The 13,454-nt window shown below is 32.7% G+C and overlaps 1 protein-coding gene across 1 annotated transcript in view; it reads left to right on the top strand.

Moving 5' to 3' along the window:
* Positions 1-11,270, top strand: part of LOC129953732 (fatty acyl-CoA reductase wat-like) — a 70,624-nt gene extending 59,354 nt beyond the window's left edge. The window contains exons 7-9 of the mRNA XM_056067130.1: positions 10,018-10,257; positions 10,378-10,635; positions 10,706-11,270. Coding sequence (XP_055923105.1) covers positions 10,018-10,257; positions 10,378-10,635; positions 10,706-10,802 — 595 coding nt within the window. The 3' untranslated portion in view covers positions 10,803-11,270. The remainder of the gene's footprint in view (positions 1-10,017; positions 10,258-10,377; positions 10,636-10,705) is intronic.
* The last annotated feature ends 2,184 nt before the right edge of the window (positions 11,271-13,454 follow it).

Here is a 13,454-nt window from a genome sequence, read left to right as displayed (position 1 = left end):
AAGATTAAATGGATGGATGGGAAAAAGTTGAAATATAAAATGATAATAATAGTCATGAAAGTTCAGGCTTTTTTTTGAATGTTTGGTGTTGTTTTTTTTAGTTATAAAATAAAATTTGAAGCAAATAATTTCGCAAATTGTTTGAATAAAGTTATCTTGGTGGCAGAAAAAATATTTGTGATATTTAAAAAAAGGTAAAACAATAATTGTTTGTGAAAAATATTTTCGCTTAAAAAGTATTTTAAAACGTCGAATGCAGCAAACAAATGTATATAGTATGTTAGTGGCATTAAATATTCCTGTTCCTTAATTCGTAATGTTTGATTATATGAGCCGGTTCTGAGAATGAAAGTAGAGATTGGCCCCAATGCATTTGTAATTATTTTCAGTCCTTAAAAATAATACTTTATATACAGTTTTTGAACATTATTATACATACAAATCTTATCAATTTTGCCAAAAGTTAAACTATGTCTGTTTTCACTTTCAACATTTAAGAACATTTAAAATAAAAAAAAAAACATTATTAATACGAAAATCTTCAAATCATTGGCAATGAAGTTTTAAAAAGAATTATATAAATTAAATTTCATATGTCTTATATTTCAACAAGAACTAGGAAACGTAGACAAATTTGGTCCTTCGAGCCGGATTAAACATTTGGAGACAGACAAAAGACTAATGCTGAGCGGTTAATGTAGCTTATGTGAGTCGTTGGAGTTAGGGTTGGAAGTTTATGAGGTATTTGATAAGTACAAATAATGCCACAGGGACAATATAAATTGATTCGTTAATTGCTTGAGGTTTATTTTTGCTCCATGTACATCCAAAATCTAGACCATTAACAGCTTTCTCAACTGATACGGGACGTTTTCAATTCAAAAGACTACCATTTGGATTAAAAATGTCAACAAATAGTTTTCAAAGAATGCTATCTATTGCACTTAATGGCTTACATGCAGCTGCATTCCTAGATGTAGATGACATAATTGTGTTTGGTTCAATTTTAAAGATCATTATAAAAATTTTACTGAAATATTTAAAAGACTACGTAAATAAAATCTGAAATTAAATCCAAATAAATGTAATTTTCTGAGACCAGAAGTTGTTTATCTTGGACATTTAATAACTTCTCAAGGAGTGACAACAAATCCTAGCAAATATAATGTTATTAAAGATTATCCAATAGAAGACAATTCGGATGAAGTGCGAAGATTTGTAGCTATTTGTAATTATTACAGACGTTTTATTCAAAATTTTGCTGACATTGCAAAACCCTTGAACCAATTATTAAAGAAAAATCAAATTTTTTGTTGGACACAAAGTTTCCAAAATGCTTTTGAACGCTTAAAAGTAAACTGACCTCACGTCCAATATTAAGTTTTCCAGATATTTCGAAGCCATTGATATTAACAACTGATGCATCAAATTATGCATTAAGAGCAATTTTATCCCAAGGAGAAGTACGAACTGACAAACCCATTGCATATGCGAGCAAAGCACTAAACAAACATGAGTTAAATAAATCATCATCTATGATAAGAGCACTCAGAAGGAAAATGAAGACAGTCGAGAGTGATATAGACATGATAAGGCAATTGCAGAGGGAACTTAAAGAAAAAGAGAAAGATCAAACATTTTCTTTAGAAAGACTTGAATCCAAAAGAGCAAATCAGACCGAATCTTATGAAAGCAGCTTGCAAAGATCCACAGAATATAAACAATCCTAAAAATGAAAAAGAAAATTTGAATGTTCTTTTAGTATTTAGTAGAGTTACTTTACCTCCTGAAATCGTGTTCCCATACCTTCGAAACCCACCATCAAAACTTGTGGCAAATATGCCAGAAGACTGGATAATTGACTTTTTTTCCAATAACCAGATAGTACTTTATTCGCTTCCCCCTAACACAACACACATCATGCAGCCCGCAGATGTTGGAGCATTTAAAGGTCTTAAAAGTGACTACAAATTATCAGTGCGGGAATGGCAGAGTAGACCTGAAAACTTAAATAAGTCTATCACTAAAACAAATTTTTGCCAAGTACTCAAAATGGTTCTGGATAAAAAAGATCGTTCAGAAATTGTCCGAAACTCTTTCAGAAAGAAAGAGGGTGTTTAAGTTGAAAACACGTTAAGTGTAAAAGTGCTTTACAAACTACGAGATATATTTTTATCATCGTAAATTTCCACATTTGTCGTTAAACGATTAATGAAGTAATGCAAAACCTTATGCTAAACAAAATAATCCAAACAGACATTTTCAACTGCCAAAAGTTAAACAATGCAGCTAAAAAACTACAAACAGTAACACAATAATTAGTCTAACAATCAGAGCTTGAGTGGTAGGAAAAAATTATTGATTTATTTAAGAAATTTTCTTATTTCAAATTTATCAATAACAAAAATAAAAACAAAATTTGATCTTTAATATTAAAATGACTAAGTATCTTCAATAAAACAACTACAGGTATTTAAGTATAGGAATCAAAAGCCCTCTTTTGTTGGCTTCGCTTTAGAATTGTGTAATTGTAGATTATTATGCAAGTTTCTATATAATTTTAAAAAAGTGTGAGGGTTTAATTATATGAAAAAAATCCGTTCTTCATATCGAAAGCATTATTAAATAACCTTTCCTTGCCCTCAACAACTCACTAGTGAGCTTTCAATTCCGTAACCAACGTTTAATTCTTCTTTCGAAAAATACATACTCAAAAGTATTAATGACCTATGTTTAATAAATATTTGCTACATATGTACCTTATCTAAAGGGTGATTTTTTAGCTATTATCTTTTTGGAAACACTGGTTTAGACTGCTGACACACGTTTCGTGTTTTGTTTCACTGTCAAACATCTTCAATTTCAACATTTGCATGAAATAATCTTCAATCGTTAAATAATATGAACCGTAGCGTCGATTCAAATAAAGATTTTATGCATTTTTCTGAATTTTGTGTGTTTTATTTCTGAAAAATCACGCTTTATAAGCTTTATTACCCTAATCTTAAAATTTTGTTAAAAATTAGTTTGATATTCAACAGAGCAAAGTCTCTAAAACGTATTGTTAGAAAATAAACTAAATTTAAATTTAAATATTTATCGTTTTGCCATTACATTTAAGAACAACTGTGTAAAGTCTTTAATCGATAAAGTCTCACTGAACAAATATTTGTCAAAGACTATGAGATTTTTTACTTTTTAGAAGTTTGTAAATAAAATTAAAGTTTTTGTTAATGAATACAAAGAATGATAAATATTTTATGCAAATATTGAAAATATTCCATTCATTCTTACTCATTTATTTAAGGTTTAGTTGGATCAATGAAATGCGTTGTTGATACTAAGATAAGCTATAAGATGTGAGAAATGTATTTTTTCGAAATTTTTAAAGCAACAATGAATTAAACGTTTCTAACATAAAGTAAATGTTTTTAAATGTGCAATGGATATATAAAAATAGGAAATTAGGAACATGTGGAAGAAACTTTAAACAAAACAAAAATTAATTTAGGAGAAATTTTGGTTTATGGTTAAAAGGCTATGACGCCAAATCTCAAACAATTTAATAAAATTTTAGGGCGATTTAAATAAACCACTTAGCCAAAAAGTTGATTTTGATAATTTTATTTTTACATTAAGTTGGCTGCCACGTGAACCACCGATAGTACGCATTTCTTTTTAACATGTGGCCGCGTGTACCACCGGTGGTTCACATGACTTCCTAGCTTGTATGAACGATAGTTTTTCGATTTGCTGATAAAAGTAATTTTTCCTTCATTGGCATCTAGGTAAATGCTTAATCTTTTCATAAAATGAAACAAAAATTAATTTTAGTTTTTTTTTTCTCCTATATTCATGGTATTATTAAATTAATGTTTTTTTAGAAACCAATCAATGCATAATGCAGGTTTACCTTCACAATTGTCACAATATGTAGACACCCTTTTAGTTTTTAGCTGCAACTCTGTCTTCGGTTCCTTGAATATCGTTGTAGCAACTAAAACAACGTTTTCGAATTTTTCGATTTGTTTTGTCTCGTGTGTCGAATTCTTTTATAATATGTTTCACGTTCATTTTAGAAGAAGTTGATGGCTCTACTTCCAGTTCGCAAAGAGATTGGCAGATTAATTGCCTGAACTTGAGAATTTGTGCATTTTTATGAAATTGTTTGTAATTACTTATTCATTTACAACGAATGACTTAGAAGGAATTAAAATGCGATTTTGTGGTACCATTTTATCGTTTTTCGTAATGGCGGGCGGGAAATAGCACGCCATTTGATTCGAAATGTCTATTCCTTGTTTACCTTTGTTATACTCCAAGATCATTTTCAACTTTTTATTTCTTCGTTGTTCCGATTTCTCTTTCCTGTGGAACCTGTGTGCTAAGCTTGAGCACGTCACGTTTGTCTTTCCACTTCGCAATAACTATTCCCGAGTTTTTACAATTTGGGTGCTGTGTGAAGTGCTTTTAGTTGGTCTTCCTCTCTGATTAAAATTATCACATTTTCCAGCATAAATCGAGCTCGTAAATGTATATCTATAAGTGTCACAAAGCTTGTATTTGTGCCATTTTCCAGGGTTATACTGGCGGAACAGTAGCCTCCCTCGCCAGGGATCAACTGCAAGTATCTCACCAGGAAGACCTTTTACTTTGCCCAAACGGTTACCTTCAACTGTCGTGTTGTCAGCAAAGTGAATACATTTGAATAGCAATTGAAACCTATTACGAGGGGAACAAAACTATTTTTATTAAATTTGTTTGTATTCCAGTACAATGAAATTACCACTAGGCGCAAAAACTCTCCGGTACATTTGTATAATCTCATTTTTCTACTCGAGATCCTCGAGTTGCTGTAAATTTTGCCAAGAATTGATTTGCATTCAACAAAACCAATTGATTTGTCAAGCTAAACAAATCAATTGGTTTTGTTGAACTCGCTTCCAGATTAGATATCCCAGGTGTAGATGGATGATCAGTAAACGTAAACGTCTTCTGTGACCTTCCGTTAACAGGAGTCCATACGTTTGACGGAATATCGGCAACCGCAGCGTCTTCATCCTCTGAGAACTCATAATCCTCTAAAGCGTCCGAGTCACTACATTCAGAATCAGTTGGTACGTAGTCACTGGAATTTGACCCTTCAAAATCCAAGTTATCATCACTATCAGAATCTGCATCCCTGTTTCTATTTCCGTAAAGTAATCTTGTTGGAATTGCTTCGTTGTTTGCCATTGAAAATATTATTTAGAGTCACACTTTTATACGAATAACCTGCAAACTAAAAAAATCTGAACACGTGGCACCATATGAATTGCAATATTAACAATGTGCCATGTGAGCCACCAGTAGACACACCCCGAAAACACGCAAAAAATGTCATAAACGAGAAAAAAGTAATAGCCAATATGAAACGATATTTACAGTTTAAAATTTTTGTAATATTTTTTTTTTTTGTATGGTGGTCAACGTGTTAAGATGCTCACGAGCAAATTTGATTCTTTCTATTTTGTTTTTACTGCTGATGAAGTGCATTTTTCGGGCACTCCGCCATTAAAATCGGCAACTCTTAAGATCCGTCGTATTGTCTCAGCACCGCACTTTTTATGTAAATATTTATTGGCTTCTTTTGCTAACTTTGGTGCACTTAAAGTAAGATCTTCCTTCACTTTTCTTACAATCCACCGCAATCACAATCGGAAAATATTTAATTTGGAGCCTTACTGATTACTCGATTTTCGTGGATATAACGTTCAGTTATATGTTGCACTGTCGAAGAACTAATGTTTAATATTTCTGCAATTTTTCGTTGGCTTTTTCCATCTTTGAAATTTTCAATTTTTAGTTCACGAGTTTCAATACTCGTAAGGCGTCCTATGTCAAAAACATAAATTCGAAATATTTAATTATGCGATTGGAACATGAATGAAGGTTAGAATGAGCTGCTACTTCAATTTCATTATACAAAACAGTAAATACAGTATACATTTAACCATTAAAATTGAGTGCATCATTTTAGCTGAGACATTGTTTCTAAACAAAATAATTATTATTACTGGTTAAGTTATTAAAAATGTTTAAATTCTCCATTTTTCGTTAAACCCATCATTTTAATAAACCTTATAAATAATATACCGTATGGTTTTCTTTTCATTTTCAAGCGGTTCCTTTTTTAATCAAGATTTTCAGTAAAGAAATTGGGTGCATCATTTTGGCTGAGAGGAACTGTATGTATGTATATTAAAGTTCTACCAAAAATCATAGCTACATTAATTTAACAACTTAATATCGCGACATTAGCCAGCTTTAAATTTATATTTGTTTAAAGTTCTGTAATTGACAATTTGGCTTTTTGACATTTCACGACCTTTCAAGGTGTAGCCTAGATACAAGTTTTTAGAGAGATGTATAGCGTGCGTGGAGATTTTTCTTGTCGTCCATATCTCAAGGAACAGTGGAGATATCGACTTCAAATAATTTTGTTTATACAGATAATAATGCAGAAAGATGCAGAAAGGACTCTTAAAAAATAAGTGGGTAGTTTTTTTTACCAAAGCAACTTTAAAAAAAGTGAAAATGTTGGTTAACCCGAGATATCTTACGAACCAATATAATTACTGATATTATTTTGAAAAAAAAAAATCAATTAACGGTTTTTTTTACAAATCAAAATAATAGAGTTTTTGATATATGGTAAAATTTTGAGAAAATTCGATTTGACACATTTTTTTACAAAAAAAAAACAAAAACCTAAAAGAAAACATTACTGAAACTAATTAAAAATTGACTTTTGACTTAAAAATCTTTTTAAAAATGTAAGATATTGGCCTTATTTCATCTTATAAAAAATATTATTTTCGCCATTCGGACAATTTTTAATAAAATCCAACAGTCAGTTTTTTTTATTGAAAATGTACAAAAAAAATGGTGAAAATTAATGCTTAGTTCTCGATATCTAGTAAAGAAATAAAAGTGTTGACTTTGTTGAGAAAAATCTAATTTGTAATTTTCTTATATAAAATTTGCAAAAAATTCTACATAATATGATTTTCCACCAAAAATCTCATTAGAAAAAGTTTTTGAAATTTAACCATCTCATCACATGCAAAATATTGTTGTCAATTTTTATTAATTTTTTTAGAAACAATTAATAACTTTTTTGACAAAACATCAAAACCAACAAAAACAACATAAAACTGATAAGAAATGGTTTTTGACTCAAGTACTATGAAAAAAAAGAAAGATATTAATTTCGAAATTTGTATAAATCACACAAAATATTGTTTTTAATATTTTGCTAAAGTTTTAAACAAGACATATCAACAGACGGGATGGGAATGTATTAGTGTGGGACGCATCCGATCCACTTTTGTAAAATTTATTTATCAGAAAAGACAGATTACTTTTGAAGAGTGGCAACTTTTCTCCATTGAATTTTTAATTTAAATATTTTCCACTATTTTTGAAACGGAAATACTGATAAAAAGGTAGATAAGGCAACTCTAGTTGATATTGTCTACCGCCATTACGACACCCTTATCTTGTTTTTCAGCAACGCCCGTTTTTTATTACCAACCAACATAATACAAATAATAAAACTCTACTCCCAAAAAGTAGAGTGCGTGTATTGCTTCAATTAACTTTTCAAACTTAAGGGTTTTCTTAGCCCGCAGATAATAATTTAATACAAAAACTCCAGGCCATCGCTTACGAGTAATTTTTTCCATTTCTATGCGCTAAAGTAATTGAAAATTCGAACTCTCCTATTTCTGCCACCTGGACAGCGAAAAAATATATAAGAAACAAATTTCAACTCAAGCTAAATTTATTACAGACTCCTGTTTTAACATCTACTCTTTTTCCTACCCCCTCCTGTTAGATGCCTAAGGCAGGAGCAATTTTTTTGTTTTTTTTTTTTTCATCCGAAGTTGAATATTTTTGTTTCCTTATATTTTTCAAGTAGGACGATAAGCATCTCTTAAACATATCTTTTGAGCCCCTTCCATTTCCATATATATAGTGCTTGAGATAAAAGTCTGTACTAAAAGTTTTAAATTGTAACTAAACTCCAAACCATATTTACCTTATCTATTTAAAAAAAATACTTTGTTACCAAGTATTGTTATTGATACACTGAGGTTTTCAAAATGTAGTTGCAATTTGTAATCGTTTTTATGTCTATTCTAATAAAGAGAAATTCAAAGGAAATGATGTTTATCTATGAAAATATCACGTAACTAACCTACCCATAAATAACTTCCTATTTTCTGCTTATGGCACTAAAATTTCACCTTTGTTGTTTTCATTTTGAAAATAGGTCTAAACATGAAGCTGAAATTCCCACTCACTGTCGAAAATAGAAAGCATGCAAATGTCCTTTGTCCCACGCCAACCTCAATATGTGGCAACTTTAAAGTAAAAAGCTCGGAGTTAGGTAAATGGACACATCGGCATCATACCCTACAATAAGTCTGCTTAATGTTCATATTTTTTACTACGAACTTATCCACAATCCACTTTATAACCATGTCACTTAAAGAAGATTGTAAATTTCTAACAAAAACTTAACTATTTTATCTCTCACTTCGCTGGGTCATTAAAAATGTTTGTTTACAGTCGTAGTAAAGTATAACAACACCCATGTCCTTATTTTGTATGGAAAGTCTATGTACTTAGTTGTGGCACACTTACTCACTGTTCTATTTCCCCAATTAAGGGCCAACAACAACAAAAAATCACAGCGCAATTAAAACGCAATAAAACCAAGAAATAAAACTTAAATAAAAGAATAACCACTCTACTTATGTCGAATCCTTAATGATACCAAACAAAATCTTAACTGAAAATAAAAATAGATCCTACTCCAGGACGAAATAAAATCCTTATAATGTGTTAGGGGTTTTTGTTTTTTGAGACAGTTTTCTGGTATTTTTTGGCAACATAAGATACTTTGATTCATAACCAAGATTTTATAGGTGCTTATGATTTTGAAATATGATATTATTACAAGCATACAAATAAAATTCGTTAAATGCTTCCCGGCTTCAATGTGGAATAAGGACACCATATCTAACACCACCTCAACTAATCATTTCTTTTCGTTTGGTTTGACACGTTCTCCGTTTGATTCATTGACCGACCGTCCGACAAATGGACGAAAGTAACAAGAGAATCTATTATAAAAATACATCAAGTCCCATTTACGTTTATAGTAAGAACTCAAGTAAGAATTGTTCAAAGGACATTGTTCCACAGTATTCTGCACATGAAGCTCTCTATCTCTCAGTATGCGAGATGAAAGGAAAAAATATATACAATAAAATCGAGAATAATATCCATTCGGCGTGACAATGACACGATAGACACTAGAGTCAATGTTCATCGTCCTTTATATAGTATAAAAGGAGCATCCCTTTCACAAAAAATAACACATATAGGTACACCTACAAAACAAAACAACCTTTTGTCATGTCCATAACAATACCTGGCGAAGCTTACTTGAATTCACATCTCATATTCCCTAAACAGCACAAAAATAAAATATATATATTTATCTGACACGAACATAGGGAGAAGCATTATTTGTCACTCAGATATGTCTTAATCCATTACACACAAAAGGCGATACCGATACGGTTACCCTTTCCAAACCACCCCTTCCTATTCGACCCTATTCTGATGTCCTGGTCCTGTCCTATTCTGTCGTCCTATAGGCCATGTATGATGGTCATCATCTGAGTCCTTCTTTTCATATTAAATTAAATGCACTCCTCTTATGAATTTCCTTCATCATCGCAACATCATCACAGCAGCCAGGACCAAAGCCAAAACCAGGTCTAGCTCATGCTACAGCATCCATCGCAAAGAAGATACTAAATCATTTATACTGAACTTGTGTTGTCCCATGATGGTATACCTAAACCTAAACCTATTCATTCATGCCTCTTTTCTTTTTCTTTTTATTTTTCTATCTATTTCGTCCTTGCTTGCGCCTGATGTATATACATATATTCGTAGTGCTACAATTCCACCTATTTACAACTTTGTTCCGGACCCAGAAAATCTCGTGCAATGGGAGGCCTACAGGACATCCGCCCTTACAGATGGTGTTAAGATGCCCTTCACTCGCATGCTTTGGTATCCAACGCTAACAGTGACTCAGTCCAAGACCTGGTTTAGTATTCTCTGCTTCTTCTATCATATCATCCCAGCAGTGATCTTTGACTTCTGCCTCGTCCTGATTGGTCGCAAACGAAGGTAAGTTAAAGTTCTTATAAGTAACACAAAAACACAAACAAATTTCGTTATCCTTGCATCCTTTACACAAATATTTTTCTCTTCTTTTATACTTAACAAAAAAACAAACTAAACCTTTAGAATGCTTAAGATGTACAAGAAAATCCACAAATCCTGTTCTCTGCTTAACTACTTTGCCGAGCACGACTGGACTTTCACGTGCGACAACATCAAAAAGATTTGGGCCAAACTACCGGAAACGGATCACGAAATGTATCCCTTCGACATGCGACAAATCGTATGGACTCGGCAATTCTACCACAGCATGTGTGGTGTAAGACGCTACTTGGCCAAGGAAGAACCAAAGACCATACCCAAAGGAATCAAGTTGTTAAGAAGGTTCGTATCGTGTACTTAAAGATGCACACATATAACAAAAAACTATGTACTCTTATCTCCCTGTGTATAGGTTAAGGATATTGCATTCAGCTATGCTTCTGACGGTTTACGGATCCGGCATTTGCCTCCTACTGATGTTGGTGTTCAAGGCATTCTTTGATAAATAATAATATTAATCGAGAGATAGGATATACTCGTAGATATATAGCTAATAGAATGGAATGGAATTTCCATCATCATCTTCATCATCATCATCACAATAATCGCAGACGAAGGAAGGAATTCAGTGCCAAGCCAGCCGCCTCTTAGAGTTTAGTCTTCTATTGAAATCGATCGAGAATATAAATAAAATATCATCATCAATCCATCATCATTGAATCGCATCGTATCGCCCTAAAAATTGGAGGTCCCATAAACCCCTAACACCACAACCCCTTCACACATCTTTTCACATATGATGACCATCATCATCTCATCACAAATGGATATCATCGCATCATCTCAAAAAAAAGGATGTATATTTATAAAGCTTTTAAGATTAGAATTTTGTTTTCTTTGTCACATTTTATGTTGTTATCACATTGAGAAAAATAACGGTAAATAAAAACATCTTAAAAATAAAATCACATGCAAAACAGACTATTTAGATGGTAAAAAGGGACTTTCGTAAGAGGGGGTTTGAAGTTTATTTTTAGCTGATGGTTTTTGTGGTGAAAAATGGAACCAAAAAATAAATAAGGACATCACTTTACCAGAGCTGCGAATCATGAGGATATTGGTTTCCGTCACAACATGTGCCATTGTTGTGATTTCCGGTGTGCTTCGGCCGTGGCGCGGCAGGCAAATATCACAAACAAACATCACAAGGAAGAGGGATAGAGTTGTGAAAAAGTGCCCCCTGGGGAGGACTGAAGCCATAGCCATCGCAATCGTCTTGTTGAAGAAGTGGATAAAGCAAAATAGGATAAAAGTCATTTTTTTTCTTTCTTTCAAAATACCCGTCGCCGCGGATTTACACTGCACAATGAAAACGTAAACGAAAAGAACAACAACAACAACAATAACAGCAAGGACATTATGTCTTGATAGTCACAGAGTTTGCAAATAGAGGACCAAAGGGAATTTATTTTAGGGTTTTTTTTTTAGATTTTGTGTTTGCATCTATTTTTGTATTTTTTGAATAAATTTTTGTGTGTGTTTCGTATCCAAGTGCTCGTTTTTCGTCCTTGTTCTCGATTTGAAAAATATAACACACAAAGTACGAATAAGTCTACGATACGCTACGAGGATATGGCGCGGCGAAACTAAAACTCGAAGCTCGAAACTCGACACGAAAATAGTTAAAAGTTTTTTGCTCCGCTCTGGGGAGCTGCTCGGCAAAGACTACCATCGAAAGGATGCGAATGGGAATCCTTTATAACTTCATATTTTTCTTCTTTATACGTTTCACCGGGGGATGAAACTACTGTAAATGGTGCTACTTTGGTTTTTGGTTCCTTCTGCTTCTGCTCCTGGATGCTGGTGATGGGTGGGCTGGTTGGTTGTTTGCCGCTGGATGGCTCTGCTCTTTGGCTGCTGCTCCTGTTGAGGATGATGATGGTGATGGCGATGGCGATGATGATGATGATGGGGCGATGTGTGTTATCTAGAAGGCATATTCGCTCGAATCCTCAGCAGTGGTTAAGTAGGGTTTAGTTTTGTCGTTCTTGTCGCTTTCATCATCATCATCATCATCATTGTTGGCAGTGGCGGCACAGCGCGCAGCAGTGGTGTTTTGCTGTGTTGCCGTTTTGGATTCTGGGTTTTGGTTTCGTCCTTTAAATGTCGTGTCGTTCTCGTTGGCATGTAGCGCGACGGAGTCAACTTAAGCCTTTTTAGGTTGTGGGAAAGTGTGAATATAAATGTGTCACAATAAACCAAAGAACAAAAATAAAAATAAGCAAGAAATGAGTTCGCGTATGTAAAAATGTAGCTTCATATAAAATGCACCCTGCTGGCTGCGAGTGACTGGGATAACAGAGAACAGCATGGGTACGTGAATAAAACAAAATAATAAAACAAATTCCATTACAAAGCTTTCGATTCTCACGCAACAAATACTAAACAGAAAAAAAGAAGAAGCTTAGAAAAGGGTTGCCGTTTTATATAAAGGTGCATATAGATTCGATGTAAAGGGATAGGTTTTATTGGGCATAGATTTTTATGTTTATTTATTTCATTTCGCTCTTTTTTTTTGTGTTGTTGACTTTTTTTGTCAGGGGGGAGATTCTAGGTTAACATTTATGTAGGTTGTAGGTGAATGATGAAAAGTTTGAACTAAGACCCGCAAAACAATTTAATTTTGCGGCTTTTTTGATAGTTTCTTTCTAACTTATTTCTACTGTTTTCAAGTTGAATTATTGTTTTAAAAAAAAAGCAATATCCTTTTATTGGCAATTTAAATAAACTATGTGTTTATATGTTATAGTTGGGTTAGTATATATGGCAGTTTATGTTTTAAACATAATACTGTGTGGGATAGAGTTCTTTACATTTGTTAGATAACAGCTTGCCATATTTTTCTTAAAGTCCAAATTTGTGGATCGTAATTTAGGGACAATTTTTTGAAAGTGAGTTGGATAAATTTAAAACTAAAATAATTAAATCTTGCGTCTCAAGGGAATTCCTAAAAATGGTACGTATAATTTTTAAAATTGAAATGAATAATTATTTTATAGGGTAATGTATGATTAACAAAAAAACTGCACTGATTTTAAATATTATGAAGGCTCTCGGACTGTTTTGATTCTAATAAAATAAAATACCTTTGGCGGATACTT

Source organism: Eupeodes corollae, chromosome 1 (genome assembly GCF_945859685.1).
Source record: "Eupeodes corollae chromosome 1, idEupCoro1.1, whole genome shotgun sequence".
Taxonomy (NCBI): domain Eukaryota; kingdom Metazoa; phylum Arthropoda; class Insecta; order Diptera; family Syrphidae; genus Eupeodes; species Eupeodes corollae.
Note: the sequence above shows the minus strand (reverse complement) of the source record. Positions and strands in the feature narration are given on the sequence as shown.